General features: G+C 41.0%; 1 protein-coding gene across 3 annotated transcripts in view; it reads left to right on the plus strand.

Moving 5' to 3' along the window:
- Nucleotides 1-21,650, plus strand: part of rgl1 (ral guanine nucleotide dissociation stimulator-like 1) — a 34,408-nt gene extending 12,758 nt beyond the window's left edge. For 2 of the 3 annotated variants that reach the window (XM_077583061.1, XM_077583062.1), the window contains exons 4-20: nucleotides 8,857-8,967; nucleotides 11,884-12,092; nucleotides 12,299-12,373; nucleotides 12,460-12,650; nucleotides 13,220-13,344; nucleotides 13,434-13,649; nucleotides 13,734-13,837; nucleotides 13,933-14,017; nucleotides 15,240-15,329; nucleotides 15,439-15,525; nucleotides 15,995-16,027; nucleotides 16,110-16,231; nucleotides 16,493-16,582; nucleotides 17,645-17,825; nucleotides 17,920-18,171; nucleotides 19,465-19,579; nucleotides 19,906-21,650. In XM_077583061.1, coding sequence (XP_077439187.1) covers nucleotides 8,857-8,967; nucleotides 11,884-12,092; nucleotides 12,299-12,373; nucleotides 12,460-12,650; nucleotides 13,220-13,344; nucleotides 13,434-13,649; nucleotides 13,734-13,837; nucleotides 13,933-14,017; nucleotides 15,240-15,329; nucleotides 15,439-15,525; nucleotides 15,995-16,027; nucleotides 16,110-16,231; nucleotides 16,493-16,582; nucleotides 17,645-17,825; nucleotides 17,920-18,171; nucleotides 19,465-19,579; nucleotides 19,906-20,105 — 2,286 coding nt within the window. In that variant the 3' untranslated portion in view covers nucleotides 20,106-21,650. Of the gene's footprint in view, nucleotides 1-2,771; nucleotides 3,053-8,856; nucleotides 8,968-11,883; nucleotides 12,093-12,298; nucleotides 12,374-12,459; nucleotides 12,651-13,219; nucleotides 13,345-13,433; nucleotides 13,650-13,733; nucleotides 13,838-13,932; nucleotides 14,018-15,239; nucleotides 15,330-15,438; nucleotides 15,526-15,994; nucleotides 16,028-16,109; nucleotides 16,232-16,492; nucleotides 16,583-17,644; nucleotides 17,826-17,919; nucleotides 18,172-19,464; nucleotides 19,580-19,905 lie in introns of those variants that run through there. The other variant, XM_077583063.1, reaches the window with a different exon arrangement.
- Nucleotides 21,651-22,088: the final 438 nt, after the last annotated feature.

The following is a 22,088-nucleotide window of genomic DNA, read 5'->3' on the forward strand; positions in this document are numbered from 1 at the left end:
GCCCACACGCGAGGGCATTATGTTATCATAATTGCTCCTTTTTTCATTTCAAAACACAAAGTACAAAGTTCAGATATCTGTTTTCAAATTTTTGGTAGTAATGCTACAAAGTGGTCAGAAAAATAAATACTCAAAGTACAGATACCTGAAAAATCTACTTAAGTACGCTAACAGTACAAATATTAGTACTTGGTTAATTCCCACCACTGGTATGAGGATAGCAGAGTCAGGGAGCTGGAGGCAGGAAGTGGGAGATTTCCTGGAATGTACTTTTTTTTTCTCCCCCCCCAACATGTGGTGCAATAACAGTACCAGCGATGCTCCGCCTGTTTTTTGTGTCTGTACTGTAGTACCACGTTAACACAGAGACGAGCACTCTTAGGAAGTTAAATAATAGCAGGAACCGACAGTAATAAAGCAACAACAACGCCGTCTCGTCCATTTCGGGGTTATTGGCTGCGTCATTAGTCTGCTGTTAGAAAGTTTGACGCCAGTTTTACAGTTAAGTTTTCCATTAAATGCCTCAGTAACAGGTAAAAGAACAAGGCTGAAAAGATACATTTTTCAATTTTTTTCCCTTCATTTTTGCAGTTTTGTTTTGTCAACATTGGCGCCAAACCACTACTTTTATATTAGACAAGGCCTTGGAACATCTGAGGTTATTTTAGAAAAAGCACAGAATCAGCAATTTTTTCAATGAATAACACAACATAGCTTCAAAATAAAGTTGGTGAAGATGTGATAAAGCAAGTAGAGAATCACTAATCGGTGAAGGTTGAATGACCACAATAACCTGGCGTCAAATGAAACACCCCATGCAAGTGTTATTTTGCCGAAAAGCTATAACCACCGACAACATGTCACATAAGTCAGACTAAAAAACGTGCCCCGCGTCGGCTCATCCATCAGAGGCCGTCACATTTGTCCGACGCCTGGTTTTCTCGCCGCCATGACATCACTCCCTCTGGGAGGTCCTTTGAGGTCGTAACCTTCCCACTGACCCCGCGGGATTCCCAGCACTCCGCAGTCCCGATCGGGGCGGCTCGGCCTGGGAACTGGAGCCTGGCCAGATGTGAGGCCTAAACACACGGTGATACGTCCGTGCCCTCACCTTCGTACATGAGGGCGAGCTTGTGGGTGACGCTTGCGATGACGTTGGGGGATCCAGCAGCTTGTCACACACACACACACACACACACACAAAGTGGGTCGCAGCAGCATTTGTCCCACAGAAAATGATGACGTGTTAAAAGTGTGGCTCCGAAACATTTTATGACTCTGGATCAATGATAACCTCAACCAAGGAAGTTGTCTTCATCAGCGTTTCTTTAGCGCTACTGACTCCAACGAAGTTTTCAACACTATTTCTTTATTAGTTGCCTACACCGAGGAAGCTTTATTGACATTTATGTACAGTATGAGTAACCTCTGCCAAGGAAATTTTGTCCGTATTACTTTTGGCTTGTCACTTAGCTCCACCAAAGAAGTTGTGGTTCCATTTTCTTTGGCTTTTTTGTTTGCTAATATTGTAAACATGTTTATGATCTCCATTGTTAGCTAGTTAGTCATGTTTCATTGATGTTTTATGTCAAACAAACAAAAAAATTATTCACCCTTGATGGAGTTTTACTCCAACGAGAGTCATTCTAGTTAAATGTTGTCATGGTATCACTTTACTGAGAAGCCACTTGTGATTTCTCACAAACATCTACAATCCAACTTTTGTCCATAATGAGACCGAGGCTTGATTCATATCTTCCCGTTTATTCACATCAGTGGTGTTGGTGTTTTTTCGGCCATTGACAGTGGAAGCAGTGTGGGTCGTTTTTCACACACTCGAGCCATTCTCTCGTTTGCGCCTTGACAATACACAGCGCCGATGACGCCATGCACCGCCTTCCTTGTATTGTCCGACATGGGGAGGCCCTGAGGCAACAGCTGCTTTACTCGCAAGACAACGTAGCATTTGCATACATCTGGTCCAAAACACTTATCATCGTTCACATCTTAATGGTATACTTTATATGGGATAAATATATTTAAAAAAAACACTGTTGGTAAAGAGGCCATAAAATATTCACACTGAGCAGAATGACAAGCCAAATACTCTCTGGTTGAAGAAAAATAAGTACAGACACTGAAATGTACTTAAATACATGAGCATACATGTATTTTACTGCCAATTGTTGTTTAACACATAGATAATTACACATTACATTTACATACGTTTGTCTTAAAGTCTACTCGATTTATGCTAACATATAACAGGCTAACAAATAAGCAAAACTACTATGGCAGTAAGCACAAGTTATTTGGACACAAACAGATATAGACATATGAATATTCACTGTCATCTATATTTCCGCAATGCAAAAATGCTTCACACGGTGTAAACAAACGGCACATTGTATTGCTTTTGCCTGTGACTAGCATAAACACCAGGAAAATTGCAATATACAGTAGTAGTTTCATCATCAAAATTCAAAATCAAAATAATCCTCACAAATCAAATTACAACGATCCAAAGTCTAATGCTTTTCAATGAGCGGAGAGCTTCCTTCCGCCGAGTTAAACCACAATTTTGGATTTAACGTTTATTTCATGATGACGTTGCATGTTGTTGTGTTTTTTTTAGGGCTTTTCATTAAACTATGAAGTAGGAAAAAATCCCCTCGGTCATTTTTCTATGTGTTTTACGGTAATGGCGGCAGAAGGAGGAGTTGGGAGCAGCATGTTGTGAGGGCGGAGGAGGCGGAGAAGGAGAAGGAGGCGGAGGAGGTAGAGGTAGAGGAGGTAGAGGAGGTAGAGGAGGTAGAGGAGGCGGCTCATTCAATAGAAGGGTCTCACTCGAGAGTAGCGGAACATTTGGACTTTTCCACTTTGGACGGTACCACGCCAGCAAGTGCTTTAGGAAAGAGGATAAACAAACACAAAAGAGCGAAAGGTGCCATCTTTGTGTCCTTCATCGTAAGGACTTTTTGGCGGGCTCTGATGCTGTCCCCGGAACATGAGAGAAGGACTCGCCATGAAGTTCGCCTGGAAGAGTAAAATGGTAAACAACAACATAATTAAAAACTGTGTTTTGGAAGAAGAGTTTTCTTTGGGAGAGGGTGAAGAAGTAGGGAAGGGCGGAGGAGGAGGAGGGGGTCTAAGCTTGGGAAAGTAGGGATAAAGAAGAGGGGGAGGCGAAGGGGTTGGCCGCTTTCATGTTGTGATTGATTTCGCATCAGACGCATACGCAAAACGTTAGCTTGACTTTTTCCCCCTCTCTCGGAATGATGATGATATGAAAACTTTAGTTTGTACCACACACTTTGTTTGGGGTTGTAAAATTGGACTTTCCCAGCTTCTTTAGAAAAGCTTCTCCACTTGTTATCTTGACTCTGCTGTTAATGAAAAAGAATCGACTCTTACTTTGGAAACCGACCATTTCTTCAAGGTTCAAAATGCACTAGTATTCTTTTTGGACTCACCAGTTAGTCAATGCAGCAAACTAGTTCAGTTTTTGGCCTTTCAGCACACTCAGTAGGTCAACTACGTGTTACTAGTTAAGTCAAACTATGCACCAGTAGTAGTGTTACTTAAAGTGGAACGATTTGATTTGGTTTGATTCAGTGGGATTATAATTGGATTCTAAATGGTTCGGCAATATTTTGGAAGGGTTTGGTCGTGCAATGAGTTTGCTGTCATTTTACATACGAACAAACTTGTCAAAAAGGGCTTTTCCTTCAAAGATCTGTTCAATAAAAGACAATTTGATACTTATCTCGATATATTTTAAAGTGGCACAATTTGATTTGGATTCGATGCACGGACATCTTTTAAATCAAAAACAATTTTCCTATTTTAAATAGTTTTTTGTCACACCCCTGTCTACTAGTATGCCAAAGTTGTGGAAGTTATGATAAACTGTTTGAGCATTTATTTGATAACCAGACTAAGGACCGTATACTACTAGTGTACTCTTTGTCCTCAACAGTATGACAAATCACTGAACTGGTTATTAGTCACTTTTTTTTCTACTACTAGTGCTCACATTGGCCTATAGTAACATGCACTTATCTTAAACCTTACTAGGAAACTTCTGCGTTGCACTTGTAACACTACCAGGCCCAACTAGTATGCAAGTGTCATGCACTAGTAGCATTTCCATAATGCAGTTTGATCTCTGCTATCCTTGGTATCCAGTTTAAGGACTAGTTGACAACTACATACTACTGGTAGTGACACTATAAAATTCTACTAATAAAATTTTAGTGCTTCATGTACTACTAGGCTAAAAGTGGCGCTAGTTGTGGAAAACACATGGCTGGTAAGACACAGTTGTTCTGCTAATGCACTGAATTGTCTTGCTAGTGAGGACAAATAGTGTCCTTGTCCATATATCTTCAACTGGATATCAAGGAAATGGAATAAATGGTTTTCCGTACTCCTCTTCCTACTACTGCTGCATCTTTTTGTGAATGTGCAGATAACAACCAGGCCTCTGTTTATGTCCCCACAGGCTCTTTTGATAAAACATGTGCTCTGTGTACTATTAACTTTGATTAGTAGTCTAAAAATACTTGGATTTGGTCTCATTGCAAGCCTCACTGACCTGTAGAGATTTGGGGATCAAAGACACACACACATAAACACTGTGTTTGTGCAGCCAGGCCGGACCGGGCCTGGTTGGGTTGGCCCAGCCCTCCCGTCTATTGTTTTGGGAGTATGCAGACTGCATGACTCATGGGCTGATCCGTCTTTGCAGCTGGACGTGGAGATGTGTTGCTGACCCGTGAGTTTGGGGAATTGTCCGTCCAATTGACCGTCCAACTCCAAAACAGTCCCGCTTAGAAAGAAAACCACAGTTGTCTGTGCATCATTTGTTTGTTTCATTTTCGATTGGCAATCTCAAATAAAAAAGAAAGACAAGGTGATTTTGCCACTTCGGGGCAGTGTGGTTCCACACGGTCTAATACACTGTTAAGTTGTAGCCACATTAGAGAGTAGAAGGAAAAAGTCCCGATCACGTTATTCCAATAAAATTGTTTTTTTTGCAGTGTGGAGCCATTCTTTTGAGTGATAAAAGTGTTGCGAGTAGCGCGCTAATTAGCATTAGCGAGTCAGACTGGAGTAGATCATTACAATTCCTTGCACATCTATCAATTGAAATCATTTTGAATCAAAAATTGCCCTTAATCGGAAATCGATTCTGAATCGAATCACAGACCCAAATATCGGAATCACAGACCCAAAAATCGGAATCGAATCAAATTAGATCTTTGTATAAGATTCCCACTCTACTATACACACAAAAAAGACAAATTTTGCTACCAAACTTACGGGTCACGTGGTAACCAATTAAATATTAAAATCTAAAGTAAACGGCAGTAAATTATATTAGTGTTTTTTGCAGAGGATAAAGAATGTATGCCTATGAGTACTGCTGTATGCTTTTTGTGCACATGTTGCTACACTGCTGATGTTTAAACGCATGTTGAGAGGTTTAGAAGTACTGCAACGTCAATGCGCTAGTCGTTTTATCTGTGATGTACTGCATTGTGTGTTAGCATTAAGCTAGCAAGCCTATGGAAAAGTTATGTCGGTTTGTTAAATACGCATGTAATTCTCTCTAGGCCTTTAAAAAAAAAAATCACTATTTGTTGTGAAGTTCGCTTCCACCATCTTGCATTCGTAACGCGAATATTTGCTCGCAACTTGACCTTTTCTCGCCTCCCTTTTGACTCGAAAGCCACACGAGCGTGCTATCCAGACCTCAGCTGCCTGCAAGTGTGTGCGAGCACTTGGCCGTCACGTTGCATGCGTGGTGTTCGGTTCTGGCCCGTCTCCTGTCGGCGCTTCTGTTTTAGTCTCCGCATGTTGATGTGTCAGCAGAATTCAGTGCTAGCTTTCAACTCTCTACTCTCGCCTTGTTTTTTTTGTTTTTTTAAATGTGTATTGTTATTCCTTCACCTTCCCCCCATGCCAGTTTGTTTATGGCCCCTGTGAGTGATGAACCCCTTTCACACAGGCCACCTCAGCGCTGCTGGCTTTGCCGCGTGTAAGTTACGCACCTCCCTAAAGTGTTTATAGTTTGCCGTGATAATAGTTTAATCAGTGAATATATAAAACAAACCATGATCCCGAAACATTTTGATTACAAATTCATCTTAAATTACCAGGAAATTTGCCAACTTATCGGACATATCATCGGAGGCAAGTAGCTGGAAGCCATGACAAGAGTTTAGCATTCCTGCCTTATGACATACTCAAGTAAAGTGTAGATACCTGAAAGTGGACATAAGTACAGTCAAGCAGTTTTTGCACTTGCCACCACTGCCGCCTGTGCCTTTTATACAGAACGCAGTGACAACTGCAACGACGATGACACTGCATTGCACAATCCGATAATTAGATGCAGATGCATTTGTTGCAGTACTCGCACTACCTCTTCCTTCTTTGCTGTTGGTGCTGATGTTACAGAACAGCAACAGAGCAAAATGCTGCTCTTTACAGGTCAGTGTAAAAGTGGTTATTGACATGATGCACAAAAGTCCCTCAGGGTACAATATACCCCAATGTCCCCCATAAGGCTAATTATTGGTAACTGTGTGTGCCTTTGTTGGTTTACAAGTCAAGGGTACAAATGGTGCCTTGAGGATAGCGCCTCTGTGAGAAGTCAATGGAATGAGAAACTAAACCAGTTGCAATTCTAAAAGCAGATAGAGCCTCGGATTACAAAGAGAGGATTTCATTTAGAAGAAATGTAACCAAAGTGCTTGATAACAAGACCTCTTATATTTGTTCGCTTGAGATTTTTAGCAGAGCAAACATACACAAAGCAATGAAGACTCCCAGTAACTTCTGCAAGCAACGCAGTCGGGGTGGGAGTCTTTGAATGTCTCACGATTCGATTCCGATTTTTGGGCCTGCGATTTGATTCAGAATCGATTTTGGCTTTATGATTCAAAATGATTTGATTGACAATGATTTTTGCTTCAATCTATAGATGTGCAAGGAATTGTAATGATCTACTTCAGTCTGAATTGCTAATGCTAATTAGCGCGCCTCTTGCGGCACTCTTAACACTCAAAAGAACGGCTCCACACTGCAAAAAAAATGGAATAACGTGATCGTAACGTTTTCCTTCTACTCTCTAATGTGGCTACAACTTAACAGTGTATTAGACCTACGTGGAACCACACTGCCCCTAAGTGGCCAACGGTGGGTACAACATGAACAGCGCTCCAAATAAAGGCACACACAGACAAAGGCAAGACACTATAAAATAATTGAAATAAAATCGATTTTGGGACATTTAAAATCGATTCCGAATCGTACTAAATGAGAATCGCAATTCTTATGAAAATCAATTTTTTTTGGCACACCCCTACAACGCAGGTTAAATTTAGCTCCTCCAACAACATATAAAAATTTTAGAGCTGCATCGCTGCAACTACTACTTTCCTATTAGATATGGCTTTAAACAGGAAGAAGTTCACTGTATATACACAATGATGCATAACGCAAACCAACATGAAACAAAAATAAAGCGACCCAATAAAATAAACCCGACGCTACCAATTTGGGGTCCTAAATTGGCGCGTGCAGTGACAGTCATGCTGCGCGTTGATTTCGACTGGAGCGCTCCCAATAAAAGTCTGATGCAGAGTTGTCGCATCGGGCCTCATTTAGGAGTCTGCGCACATTCCCGCTCTGTCCTCGTCAACCTTTCATGGCTCCCTGAAGGTTGCGCAGCTCCGGCTTCACCTCCACCGAGACAGGGACGAACAGTAAAATAGATGGATGGGGAATTAAAGGGAGTGGAGGGAGGGAGGGAGGGAGGGGGTGAGGGAGGCCTGGCATGCTGCAGTGTTGGGGGCTGGGAACTTCTTGATGCTAAAGCACTTGCGTCCCTCTTAAGAATGTACACTACTTACTTGTAACCGTTTTAATTCCGATTTTGTTCATCTTCTACAATGACATGTTGCGGATTTGAGTGTATCATAGGCTGCTTTTACATTCACTCCCTATCCTATGTATAGTGAATTTGCAATTTTGTAGTGCAGTTGACCCACAAGAGAGAACCAATCAGCAGCAACCTGTACCTTTTAAGGGATGGAATATGAGTTTGATTGTATTGATGATCACGTTGATTAATGTAGTAATCAGATACAAAATGTATAGTCGGGAATGAGTGAATATTTCCAAGCTTACTTTGTCCCTAAGGTCATCACAACTTCAGTAGAAACCAAGGTCAAACTTTGTATAAGCACCAAACTGATTTTTGTCATTCCGATGAGTGCATTATTCACTGATAAACTAAGAAAAAAAATGTGAACAATGCTGAGATAATCCGAATGTCACACTCGTAGACGGCTGACCTCCGCCAAGGCCTGTCTGTCTTAAATTGGTATCAGTGCCTTCATAGATGTCCATTTCAGTAAAGATTTCCTCTAAGAAATTATGGAAATGTCTTCTTTTCAAAACCCCTTTTTGTATAGTTGAATCTTTTACCACCAAAAATGATATCGCAAAAGCCCTTTTCCAACGTTCCTGATGCTGCTAAACGGATTCCTCCACAAGGTTAAAGGTTCTTCGTTGACCCTTATGGCAACCCAACACAAATTGATCTGGAACTGGGTCGAGTCGTTTTTTTTTTTTTTTTTTTTTTGCTATCAAAACATAGTTGTCAGAAACTTCTTTGAACTTCACCCCCCTTTGAGCCCTCCTCCATCTTGAACCTACACCGTTGATCAGAACCAAAATGGAACGGCTTCTTCTTGAACCTTGCTGTGCTATCAAAGAAACTGTGAAGAGAATTCAAACTCGTATTCAGACTTTTCTTTTTTCTTTTTTTTTTCCTGTTTGCAGAGCTCCGTGCAGGACTGGGGAGAGGAAGTAGAGGAAGGAGCCATCTACAATGTGACGCTAAAGAGGGTTCAGATTCAGCAGGCGGCCAACAAGGGCGCCAGATGGCTGGGGGTGAGTCTATCAATACTCGCAATGCTTCTTTTTTTTTTTTTTTCTCAGGAGAGCTCAGTTTTGTTCATTCGATTTGACATCATCGTTGCTCTCCTTTTTTTTTTTTTTTTTAAACAAACAAATCAATTAAAAAAAATTTAATAAATGTTTTTTTTTTTTATATATATATATACATATATATATACATATACACACATATATATATATATATATATATATATATATATATATATTTGTATGTGGGTGAGTAAATTAAAGTAAATTAAAATAAATAAAAAAATTAAAAAAAATAATTAAAAAATAAATTAGAGACCGCATCCAAGTTGTCGCAACTATTTTAATCATTTTTTGCATTAGAACAAAATTGGGACTTTTTTTGGGGGGGGGCAGTTTAATTTCAGTTGGTCATTAGGCTTTATATTTATTTGTATATTTTATTCATTTCTTTATACTGTACATTGTTCATTAGTAGTGCAGTCTACTTGTCATTCAAACATGAATGGTCGAAGTGATAAAAACACAAATTAGTTTGTTTTATTGTAATTTGCTTTATAATTTACTGACTTAAGTCGACGCCACACTTGTGCGGTAGAAGTTTGTGAAGTGTCGTAGAAAACGCTTAAAAGACTCAAAGTCAAAAAGTTTAGTAAGTTCACATCCAAGCAGATAAGCAAAATGTCTTTTATGTTAATTCGTGGTTCATCTGGCTTTATTTTAGCGTCAGCCTAACCTATAAAATTAAATCATTTATGTATAATAAATCTGATATTGTTTGTTGTAATACAGATTCGTTTATTGCTATTTTTTTAATTTAAAAAAAGAATCACATATTAAACTGCAATTAGGTTATATTTTAGAATCGATCAGCGCTATTTTAACGTAGTAAATATAAAAAGGTGTCTAAAAAATAATACAGTGTTACCTTGACTTAGGAGTGCGCTAACTTATACGTTTTCCAAGTTACATTTTTGATTTACTTCACAACCTGAAATAAGCTACATTTTTCACTCTCTTAATGCCAAATATGCCAAGTCAGTCCAAGTGAAATGTCATGTGTGAGGGCACGGAGACATCCGGCTTCTTGAACTCCTCTCCATTGTTTTCAAAGTTCTGGCTTGTGCGCCGGCGCCGCTCTGCATTGTGTCGTTTCAACATTTGCAACATAAATCTCCCACTCTGGACTTCACCTTTTGCAGCCGTCTGCACTGACGCCTGTTTTTCTCTCTCTCTCTCTCTTTTAGCCAAAGCATGTGATTTCCTGACTTTCCGAGCTCGGCGAGCAAAATGCCGCCCCCCCCCCCTTCCCCTCCTCATCTATCCCACCCACCCTCTCTGCCTTTGCAGCAGCAGTTTGACGAAATGCTGCTCCGGCATTAAAACGTATTAACGGCTTTTCCTTGAGTTGCGCATTTCGCGGCCGTATGCAAAAAAGACACCTCTGTTTCCTTAACACTGTTGTTTACGCGCCACTGGGACACGCTCAGCAGTATTTCCAGTAAACCGCCGTGAGCTACCTATGCGGGGGGGATTTGGCCGCCGGGGTGCGCGGACACGCGTTATTTGAGGCATTTAGCACAAATGATTATTGAGAAAAAGGTTGCGTTGTTTACACGAGAAAGTTGGATCTTGTGTTCAGAAGGCTTTTTTTGCACTCAAAGGGGGAAATTTGCCAACATAAAAAAGTGGCACATTTCCCAATCAATTCAATCAGTCACCCGTGGAATCTTTATTTGAACAACTGTTCTAACAGTGTCCTCCAACATCAGAAATGTCTTTCGTATTTCTTCCTGACTTTTGTTTTCATTACCAGCAGTTATTTGCCAGCGAACAAGATCTTGACACGATTCCTTCATCCTGTGGAAGCGTTTTTTTTTAAGCCAATTTGCGGGCTTGCTTTGCAGTCATCGCATGTGCAGTCGGTTTTTACCCGTTGAACCTCTGCACCAGCTCACAGTGACGGATAATTGTTTTTCTTGACTTATCAGAGGGGAGCGTTGGGGTAACTTGGGCCGCGGAGAAAGAGGAGGGAGGGGTCTGCTGTGATTAAAAGCAGATTGGAGAGTTTCCTGCCCTAGCGCGCTAACCTCGCCGAGCTCACTCCTGAACCTCCTCCTCGTCTGTGCCACTTCTTCTTCTTCTTCTACGTCTCCCGGTCCCTCCTGGACGTTCTGCAACTACTCAAGTCACAATACTTGGACACATCTGTGTGTGTGTGGGGGGGGGGGGGGGGGGTGTAGGTCAAAATTGTTCCTCTCTCTTTCTGTTGCGGCATATTTGCTTGTTTTCAATAGGATGACCTCATCTGTTGCGTTCCCAAAACAAACATCAGACACTCCATGGTACAGTAGGGCTGCTCGATTATGAACAAAATATTAATTAAGATTATTTTTATTTATTAGAATAATTTAAATCACAATTAGACGATGATTTATTTTTTGGCACAAAACAAGAAAATGTTTAAACGTAATTATTATTATTTTTACAACAAATAAAATTATTTGAAAGACAATAATTATGCAAGTTCCTTTTGGATGAAACAAAATCGATCAAATTTGTTATTTTAAAATAATAATAAATAAATAAAATAAAGTGAAATGTAGACAAAATCTATCATTTTTTTTTTTTAAATAATAAATAAAATAAAGTGATAAAGTGAAATTTAGACAACTCAAATTAGTATGAATATATATTTTTTTATACAATTATGCTGGTTTTGTAATTGTGGAGTGTGATCATTAAAATTGTAATTTCGATTAATTGCACAGCCCTACGATTCAGGTGGCCATACACACAGTCACAGATACTACAGTGGAATGTGAGAATGGCGGCTCCAAGTGGACACAAAATAACACCCTGCCCTACACATGTAAATAACGACAAGACAATTGAATCCTATATGTTGATCTTTGTGTTCAGGCGGAGGGCGACCGCTTGCCCCCCGGCCACACGGTGAGCCAGCTGGAGACCTGCAAGATCCGAAGTATCCGCGCCGGGACGCTGGAGCGTCTGGTGGAGACGCTACTGACGGCGTTCGGCGACAACGACCTCACATACACGTCCATCTTCCTGTCCACCTACAGAGCCTTTGCCAGCACGCAGACGGTCCTGCAACTGCTGCTTGACAGGTATGCACTCGAACCCGAATTTTTATTTTTTTTCTTCACTCGAACCCGTTTAGAGTAACACACGCTCCATCTTCTTTTAAACATAACCGTTTGAAGTATAATGTTGAATTAGTGTCTTTTAAAATAAGTTGGTATTTATCGCAGCCGGGTGTGGAATGTAACCTGAACGTTCCATCACCTTATTTACAGTCGTGTTTTTGTTACAGATATGGAAGTGCAGAAGAAAACCAGCCAGGTGCCAAAACGAGCCAAGTGTCTGAAACCAATGGAGCCATCAGAAAGTGAGATTTCTTTAGCGTTAGTGCAACTTGTTGCTCTTTTCACGCGTGTCCACGTCTAAAACTTTTGTCCCCGTCCGTCCCCGCAGTGCCTTAGCCTCAATCCTGCATGCCTGGCTGGATCAGTGTCCCGAAGACTTCCAGGAGCCTCCGGACTACCCCTGCCTACACCGGCTGATGGACTACCTCCGCAGGGCCCTTCCCGGGTCCGAGGCCTTGCGGCGGGCCAAGGGGTTGCTGGAGCAGCTGCAGGTGCAGGCCAGCGTGGACGAGACTGACGGTAGCCATTGATGAACTTGTTCAAAATGTTTTTGCTTTTCTTTTCTTTCTTTCTTTTACCTCGAAATAATTTCCAAATTTAGATCCATGGTATCTTATTTTGAATTTAACTTTATTAACCCATTCACTCCCAGCCAATTTCACTGATGCAACAACCTTCGCTCCTGGCTGTTTTACTGAATTTTGGCCCACAGAATATTGTGTTCTATTGCTAAAGAAAGATTAGTCTCTTCTCCGTTTCCGTTTTGCAGCAATTAGCATTAAAATATAGCTAAGTTTCATCATTATTCACAAATGTGTTTAAAACAGTGGGGAAAGAGCTTTTTGCAACATGGCCCTGGTTGATCTCTTATACTTTGCTGCCACCCGCTGGCCGTTTTTGTAATAACTATCATTGCTTCAAGCATTCTCTTCAGTTCAGAGGTTGCATCAAAGCCTTCTATATGCTCTAGCATAAAAAACAAAACGTTTATACGTTTTGGGGAGGAAATTAGTTAACTTTTTTTTTTTTTTTGCAATGCAGAGGTATTTTCTTGATTAAAACCGCGAGCAAAAATATTTGTTTTTCAGCTGGATTCCACAGCAATAGTTCCTACTGTCTTGGCGAGGAGGATGAAGTCGACACGGAGGTCCAGGAGGACTTCTTGTCGTTTGATTCCGACCTGGTGGCTGAGCAGCTGACCTACATGGACGCAGTAAGTGCGAGCAGGCCCAAGCAAACATGGCGATCTGTTTCAAAAGGGAAACAGGTGCGTAACGTGATCCTGTTTGCTTCTGGCCGCAGCTGCTGTTCAAAAAAGTGGTGGCGTACCACTGCCTGGGCTCCATTTGGTCCCAGAGGGACAAGAAACACAACAAACACAGCGCCCCCACCGTCCGGGCCACCATCACGCAGTTCAACGCCGTGGCGGCCTGCGTGGTCAGCACCGTGCTGAGGCACCGACAGATACGACCCCACGTCAGAGCGAGGGTCATCCAGCGCTGGATTGACATCGCTCAGGTTGGAGCGCACGAAAGAAGAAAAAAAAAAAAACGCAGATTCCTTCAGAAGCGTGAAGAAGTAACCTTAGTTGTCTCCTAACAGGAGTGTCGCATCCGTAAAAATTTCTCCTCCCTGCGAGCCATCGTGTCGGCACTGCAGTCCAACCCGCTGTACAGGCTGAAGAGAGCGTGGAACTGCGTACACAAGTAAGACTCGTAAAAAAAATAGTTTGAAATCAAGTGAGGCAGCGGGTGAGGTTTTTTTTTGCGCGTCAGACTGACTTGTGTTTGTTTTGCGACAGAGACAGCATGCAGACCTTTGAGGAGCTGTCGGATATCTTTTCTGATCACAACAACTACCTGACCAGCAGAGAGCTGCTCATGAGGGTGAGTTTTTTTTTTTTTTTTTTTACAATAATTATCACATAACGCAGTATAATAACATTTTCTTTCATCAAGTTTGAGTGCAATTTAAAGTTAACTCCTATTCATAGGGATCGATGCGATTATTTGATGATTACGTACTTGGCACCGATTACTACCAAAGTTGCTAAATAGCTTTCACTTTGGTAGCATCTTGTGGCATTTTAAAGTCTTACAGAAAGAGCACGAAAATGTGATAAGTAACGTAAATACACGATCAAATCCAAATGCTTTGGTTTTCCATAGTTGCACATGTTCTTTTTCCAGATGTTATTTTCTTCAGTGACCTGAAAGCGCTTAAAAGCCTTGCAAGGTATACACTTGGCTTTTGACGGCCGATAATAAATCAATTTAAACTGTTAATTTGAGGAATTATTCCAATTTTCAGTTAAGTTTATAAGAGATGCCGCTTACTCTGGGAACTCTCTGCATCTTCTGCTTTTGTTTGAAATTAAAACTAACATAAGTCAAACGTTCAGATATTTTGAAATTTAAGGAAACTTTATTAATTCATCAACAGATTTTTTTTTTAACAATTGTGTTCTATTTGCTTGTTTAAGTTTGTATCTATACTCATTTTATAAGTTAATTTTAAAAAAGTCAACATTATTATCTGACAAGTTTTTGAAGAAGAATTGGGTGTTGTATTTTTTTTTTACAATTTTTATGCCAATATTTTCCCTTTTAGTGAAAGGGAATATCAGTTCCAAATATCGTTTATCGGCCTCCTTGATAACTAATCATCTGTATCGACCCTTAAAAAAAAAACATATCGGTACATCTCTCATTTAAAGCCAGTAAGAAGGCGGAACTTCCAAGTCTGATGTCAAGAATGTTGGCAGTGTGTCTTGTGTTTCAAAATGCAATTTACTCAATGACTTCATGCAGAGCAAATATAGTGATAGGTCAGCGAAGCATGAGTTTTTTCATTTTGGGGCTTCTCAGTATATGTGCAATATAAACAGTGAGATCTTAAGGTACTAATAAAGTTTTTTTTTTCTTTCCACATCTTCATAAACCTTTTCTGTGTTTACCGAGCATTCACTTAGTGATCACTCGCCTCCTGCTATAAAGTCGACAACTTAAAAGAGAACCGAGACTCGAAGCGCGCATTCCCTCAGTCACAAAAGTTTAGAATTTCCATGACCAAAGCTATTTTCTTCCCCCCCCCCGTTGGCCCCCACAGGAAGGTACTTCAAAGTTTGCCAGTCTGGAGAGTTGTGCCAAGGAGCATCAGAAGCGCACTCACAAGCGACTCCAGCTGCAGAAGGAAATGGTGAGACAAAGGCTGGAAGTTTTGGCTAAAAGTGGCTGTCACGGGATATTTTTGAACGCCACCCTGTGACGACACGTCATTGATAAATTGAATGTCTTTACCTCCACAGGGAGCCATGCAGGGAACCATACCTTACTTGGGGACATTTCTGACTGACTTGACCATGCTTGACACGGCACTTCCGGACCTAGTGGAGGTATACGCAATGATGTTTTCCTTATTTAAAAAACAAAACAAAACAAAACATTTTTGTTGGTTTGTTTTGGGAGGCCGGAACGGATTAAGGGAATCTCCATTCAGTTCAATGAGGAAAGATGATTTGAGTGTGGGCAGAATCAATTAAAGACATATGTCAAAGCAACAGTGTATTTTCTATGGGATATTTTATATGGCAAGAAAGCAGTGCAGGTGTACCTAATGAAATGTCTGTGGTTTTGCTTGTGAACCATGAGAGCACCCGTTTGCAAATTTGCTCAAGGCGCCACATCAGAGCGAGCATCTGTGTAAGCCGCCGTCACCAACCGGGGCACAAATTTTCCAAGAGTGTGTGTGTGAGGAATTTGTGGTCAGCCGGTTTGTGTGAGCGGTGCGCCCTAATGTTTGTCTAAGCCGCTGGCTTGTGACGCGCCGGGGTCCTGACAGCGTGCTCTTTGTGTCCTCCGCAGGGTGGTCTCATCAACTTTGAGAAGAGACGAAGGGTAAGCGCCGCCACATCTCTCCCGCCGTGAGGGGCTCGGGTTTGAAAAGGCCAATGATTGAGCGCGTGTTTTAACTGTGCAGGAGTTTGAGGTGATCGCGCAGATCAAGCTGCTGCAGTCGGCCTGCAACAGCTACTGCCTGACTCCGGATCAGCTCTTCCTGCGCTGGTTCAAGAGCCAGACTCAGCTCAGTGAGGAGGAAAGGTAACGGAAAAACTGTCGTTTTCACTTTTCGTACCAGTTGAACTTTGCCGGAGGTCTTCACTCCACTGAGTGCTTTTGTCGTCATCTGTGAGACGACAATGAAAGTCGTGCGTGTAATGAGGTCATCGCTCAGTGCTTCTATTGTCCACACGCACAATGTTGTATTCTTCTTGTGGCACTTGTACTTTTTCCCCACTGATGCATTGTGGCTTCATTGAAGTCCCTTCGCGGCGGTAATGATTTCTGATGTTTCCATCGCAGCTACGCCCTTTCGTGTGGAATCGAAGGCCTCGGCGAAAGCAGCCCGACGTCACCCAAGCCCCGGAAAAGTATGGTGAAGAGGCTCAGCCTGTGAGTACATCCGCATTGCATACTGCCGGTCAGAATTTGCCACTAGGAAATCTTCTTTATTTTTTCAAAGAAAATGACTATTTATGACATTAACAATGTCCACATCAGGCATTTTCAGTTAGTTGCACATGGGCTCCCTCTAGTGGTTTGTGAAAGAATCCACTGCCAAATACTATTCAAGTTTTTATTGAACTTTTATGTGACATGCATTTGAATTGAATCATTATTTAACTCAGTCACTGCCATAAATTCATGTAAAAAAAATTAAATAAAAAATAAGGAACGACAGGCAATTACATTTTTTATTGTAATTAATCGTATGACTTCACTAGTTACCTCACGATTAATCGCAAATTTTATATCTGTTCTAAATGTACAATGAAAAAAAAATTGAGGTTTTCATACTCTTGTTAACCAAAGTGGAAAATAGAAATTTGTTTAAATGAATTTTTTTTTTTAAGTTTATAGCCGTCAATGGCAGCGGATGAATTTAAAAAAAGAAGAAAAGATTATTAAAAATTTGGGGTGTCAGGCGATTAAAATTTTAATCATGATTAATCGCATGACTTTATTATCACTAATTTTATATCGCTTCTAAATGTACAAAAAAAATCTAGCTTTTCATACTCTTGTTAACAAAAGAGGAAATGAGTTAAAGTGAAAGTAGACCTTAAACATTTTTTTGACAATAATATGTCATATGTGACCTCACGAGTCTAAACATGTCATTCTGATTTATATTACATTTGTGGAATAAGATGAGTTATGAAGCAAAATCCAGCCGTTTTTATTCATCTCAGGGGGCGGCCATTTTGCCCGTTGCTGTCGACTGAAGATGACATCACAGTTGCTCGGGGCTCAGGCAACGACCAATCACAGCTCACCTGTTTTCTGAAGCTCAGCTGTGATTGGTTGCTACCTGAGAGCGGAGCAACCGTGATGTCATATTCACTCGACGGCAAGTGGCAAAATGGCCGCCCCCTGAGCAGCTTCAGAAAACAGCTGAGCTGTGATTGGTCGTTGTTCAATTTTTAACAACCCACATCAACATTTTGCTTCCAGGCTGTTCCTGGGGGCAGACAGCAGCACGTCCAGTTCTCCCGTGCGGGAAACGCCGCGCTCGCCGCCGACCGGCAGCTCGGGGGAGAGCATGGATTCGGTTAGCGTGTCCTCCAGTGACTCCAGCAGCCCCTCAGACAGCGAGGGGCTCACCCCCACCCACGGCGCAGACCCTCAGAATAAGGTGGACCCCGGAATCAGGGTCAAGATTGAAATCAGAATTGATGGTCCATTCAAAAAAAAAAAAAAATGTAACATTTGCTTTTGTGTGTCTTCAGCTGTCCGAGTCTTCGTCTTGCACTTCGCTCCATTCCATGGACACGGGTTCATCCACAGCCAGCGTTTCTATGACGCCCGTGTCGCCCTCGCTCCCGGGGCCCCCGTGCACCCACCGACGCTCCGTGTCCCTCACGCCCTTGTCGCCCTCGTCCCCCAGCCAAACGCCGGCGTATAACACGCAGGCCCAGGACGCTTGCATCATCAGAGTCAGCCTGGAACACGGCAACGGAAATCTCTACAAGAGCATACTGGTAAACTCTTTGGAATGTTTTCACAACAAAATTCTACTTTTTAATACATGACTGTATATATATATATATATATATATATATATAATTTTTTTGACAGTCATAATTTTACCAGAAACAATTACAATCACTATGAGAATATATATATTTTTTCCCGTCAGAAATAAAATCTTAACACAAAAAAAAAAAGCTTAGCTTAATGCTAGCACACAATGTAAAACGCTATAGAGGGGCTAACAAAGTTAGCATTAATTTCATGGTAGGTTTAGACCTTTAAAAAAAACTAGAGACAGAGCATTTATCTGCACTTCTTTCTTAAAAATGTGGCGCCTATTAACTCATTCACTGCCATTGACGGCTATTGACGTCAAAAATTCATTTGAACTATTTCTATTAGTTTAACATTTTTTCCCACTTTTGTTTTGTTTGTATGCAAACCTAGAAAAAAAATTACTGTACATTTAGAACAGATATAAAATTTGTTAACTGGTGAAGTCATGCGATTAATTATTATTTAAAAAAAATTAATCGCCTGGGTTTTGATAATCTTTTCTTCATTTTTTTAAAATTACAATTACTTAAAAAAAAAAAAAAAAAAAAGAAGAAAAGACTATTAAAAATTCAGGAGTCAGGCAATTTAATTTTTCGTAATTCATCGCGTGACTTCACTAGTTAACTCACGATTAATCCCAAATTTTATATCTGTTCTAAACGTACAATATTTTTTTTCTAGGTTCTATACTCTTGTTAACAAAAGTGGAAAAACATGTTCAACTAATTGAAATAGTTCAAATGAATTTTTGACGTCTATAGTCGTCAATGGCAGTGAATGAGTTAAGTAGAAATAACCTTTTCTCCTATAAAATACGTTTCTCATAAATAAATCTTTGGCGTCATTCTTATAATATTCTTAACTCATTCACTGCCATTGACGGCTGTAGACGTCCCAAAAATTATTTTAACTATTTATATTAGTTTAAATTTGTTTCCACTTTTGTTAATTAATTTTTTTAATCTTTTTATTTATTTTTTTTTAAAGAAGAAAAGATTATCAAAAATTAGGGGCGATTAAAATTTGTAATCGCATGACTTCACTAATTTTATATCTGTTCTAAATGTACAATAAAACAAAATGTCTAGGTTTTCATACACTTGTTAACAAAAGTGGGGGGAAAACGAATAGAAATAGTTCAAATGAATTTTTGACGTCTATAGCCGTCAATGGCAGTGAATGAGTTAATAATAATACGCTTTATACTTTATTAAGTGTTTTTTTTTTTTTTTTGTCCTTGTCAGCTGACAAGTCAAGACAAAACGAGGGCGGTGATTTCCCGAGCCATGGCCAAGCACAACCTGGAGCAAGAACCGGAAGACGGCTACGAGCTGGTGCAGGTCATCTCTGACGAGCGAGGTAGTCATGAATCATCATCATCATCATCATCATCATCATCACTCAGATTCATCAGCGAGCAAAACATAATCATCTTAATGCTTGTTGGCACGGGTGCACGTCTTTAAAGGAGCCGTTAGCTTCGAGGGCGGCAAGGTGACTTTGAGACTGACTGTACACCTCAACAACAACAAAAAGAGCATAATCAAACAATTTTATTTTATTTTTTTATTCGGAAATTCGTCCCCAACGTATGCATGATCAGACGCCGTCATGTCAACGCAAACGAGATCGAGATTAAGTTCCAACATTCTGATTGGTGTCTTGTCTCCTTTTTCCTCCACCAGAGCTGATCATCCCGGACAACGCCAACGTCTTCTACGCCATGAACACGTCGGCCAACTTCGACTTCCTGCTGCGCGTGCGCGGCTCGGCGGCGCGGGCCGGCGCGCCGGTCCAGATGCGCGTGCGCTGCAGCTCCACGCTGCCCCGGACGCACCACCACCGCTCCAGCCTGTCGCTCCGACTCAGTAAAGTCACACTGTGAACGTAACACTACTCCGGGACACAAAAATGGACGCCCGCAGACGGGCGGCAAGACCGAGCCCCAAAAACATTTCTTCAAAATATATCCTATTGGTAAGCGTAAGCGTTCAATTCTATTTCCTGTGAGGAGGACTGCAGACCAACTAAAATGGCCGCCTGTGGCTGACTGACTGCTGTGACCGATGACGCCTGTCCAAGAAACAGGGAGGAGGAAACGGCGACCCCCGGTGGCCTCCTTGTCTTACTGCAAGTTGGATTTGCACATTGAAGAAAAGGAGCCTGGCTTTGCAAAGCTCCTGAGCGCCAAAAACAGTATTCTCTTTGCATTATTAGTGTTATTATTAATAATAATATTATTCTTATTGGTAATATCATTGTTATGATAGACAAAACTTGGACATACAACAGCCTTCATGTTAGTAGGACTGTGTGTATGTGTGAGAGAGATTGTAACAGTGTGTGCCTGTGCGTGAGTGTAAGTGAATGTGAGAGGAATTTATAAGTGTGTGTGCCTGATAGTGTAATAATGTGTGTATGTATGTTTTTATGTGAGAGTGTATGTTTGAGTTTAGTACTGTGTGTGAGAGTAGAGAATGTGTAAGAGTGCTAGTGAGATTCTGGCTGCGCGAGGGTGTGTATGTTCACGAATATTCACGAGTACTGTGAGAGGTTGAATATATGAATGTGTGTGAAAGAAGATGAATGTGAGTGGGTTTAAGTGAGAGTATGGAAATGTATGTGAAAGAGTAATGTGTGAGAGTAATTGAATGTATGTGTGACTGTAAAGAGTGTCAGAAAGCGAGTGAGAGTTTGCGTGTATGTGAGAGAGCGATCCGCATGACGAATGTCCAGCGTGCATTCTGATTGGTTCGCCTGACGGGCCCCTTTTCTATTGGTTAGGGTCCCGAGTGGCCTTTGGCGTTTGCGTGGGCGTCCACGTGACGTTTTGCTCTGAAATGAAGCACACAGTTGCACTTGTCACTTGGCCCAACTTGCCAACGGGATGTGAAGACACATGAACATGTCAGTGTTGCTTTTTTCTACGTTTATTTTGTGTAACGTGTCACGTGGAGGCTGACCGAGGATTTTCCATTCAAGTAAAAAAAAAAAAAAAAAAAAAGACCAACTGTGATATCTTTGCAAAACCTCCACAGCAGCCACTCATCCAACTGTGATGGATGCACCAAGAAAATCAATGGAATTAAATTAATTCCTGTCTAGGGAGGAAAGGTCAAACATTTGAATCAAGTCACACACATTAAAAACAAAAAAAAATAATTACTCCAAAAATGAAAAATATGAGAAAAACTTTCTTCTGAATTTATTTCAAGCTGCTACGCCTCACCCTGCAAAGCGCTGCTGTGGAGGGAGAAACAAAAGTCGCAGCCTGACGCGTTTGTGATGATGACATCACGTCAGGCTGACGTAAATCGGGACTCGTCAGCTTTGAGGTCCGAGCAGCACTTGGACGCAAAATCAAATTGTTCATCATTGCCAAAGACTTCATCCTCTACCTGAAACAATAAATTATTCATTATCAATATTAGACACGTGCTTTTTGTCTTTATTGCTTGTCACTTATTGTGATGCCCTCCAAGAGCAGAATGTTTTTTTTGTTTTGTTTTTAAATAAATGATTACATAAGGTTCAGCTGCTAATTTTATGTCCAATGGGCATCTAATCAATAAAAAAAAACAACATACAGCATTAGCAGGGGAAAAAAGTAAGTGCTGGATGTTTGTACAATAATAAATAACGTGGCTGCTTTTAATCCCTAAAAGGATTGCGGAGTGCCACACCAGCCTGTGTGTGCGCGTGTGTGTGTAATGCATTTTAAGATCCATCTGTCAACATTTCCTCACGTTATCCTTACAACGGGCCGAGATTAGGCCCTTTGGTATAAAAAAAAAAAATGTAGAAAAAAAACCTTTGTGTAATTTGGAACCCTACTCTTGTTTGAAAGCATATTTTGGAGCCACAGCTC

Source organism: Vanacampus margaritifer, chromosome 13 (genome assembly GCF_051991255.1).
Source record: "Vanacampus margaritifer isolate UIUO_Vmar chromosome 13, RoL_Vmar_1.0, whole genome shotgun sequence".
NCBI classification, from domain to species: Eukaryota; Metazoa; Chordata; class Actinopteri; order Syngnathiformes; family Syngnathidae; genus Vanacampus; species Vanacampus margaritifer.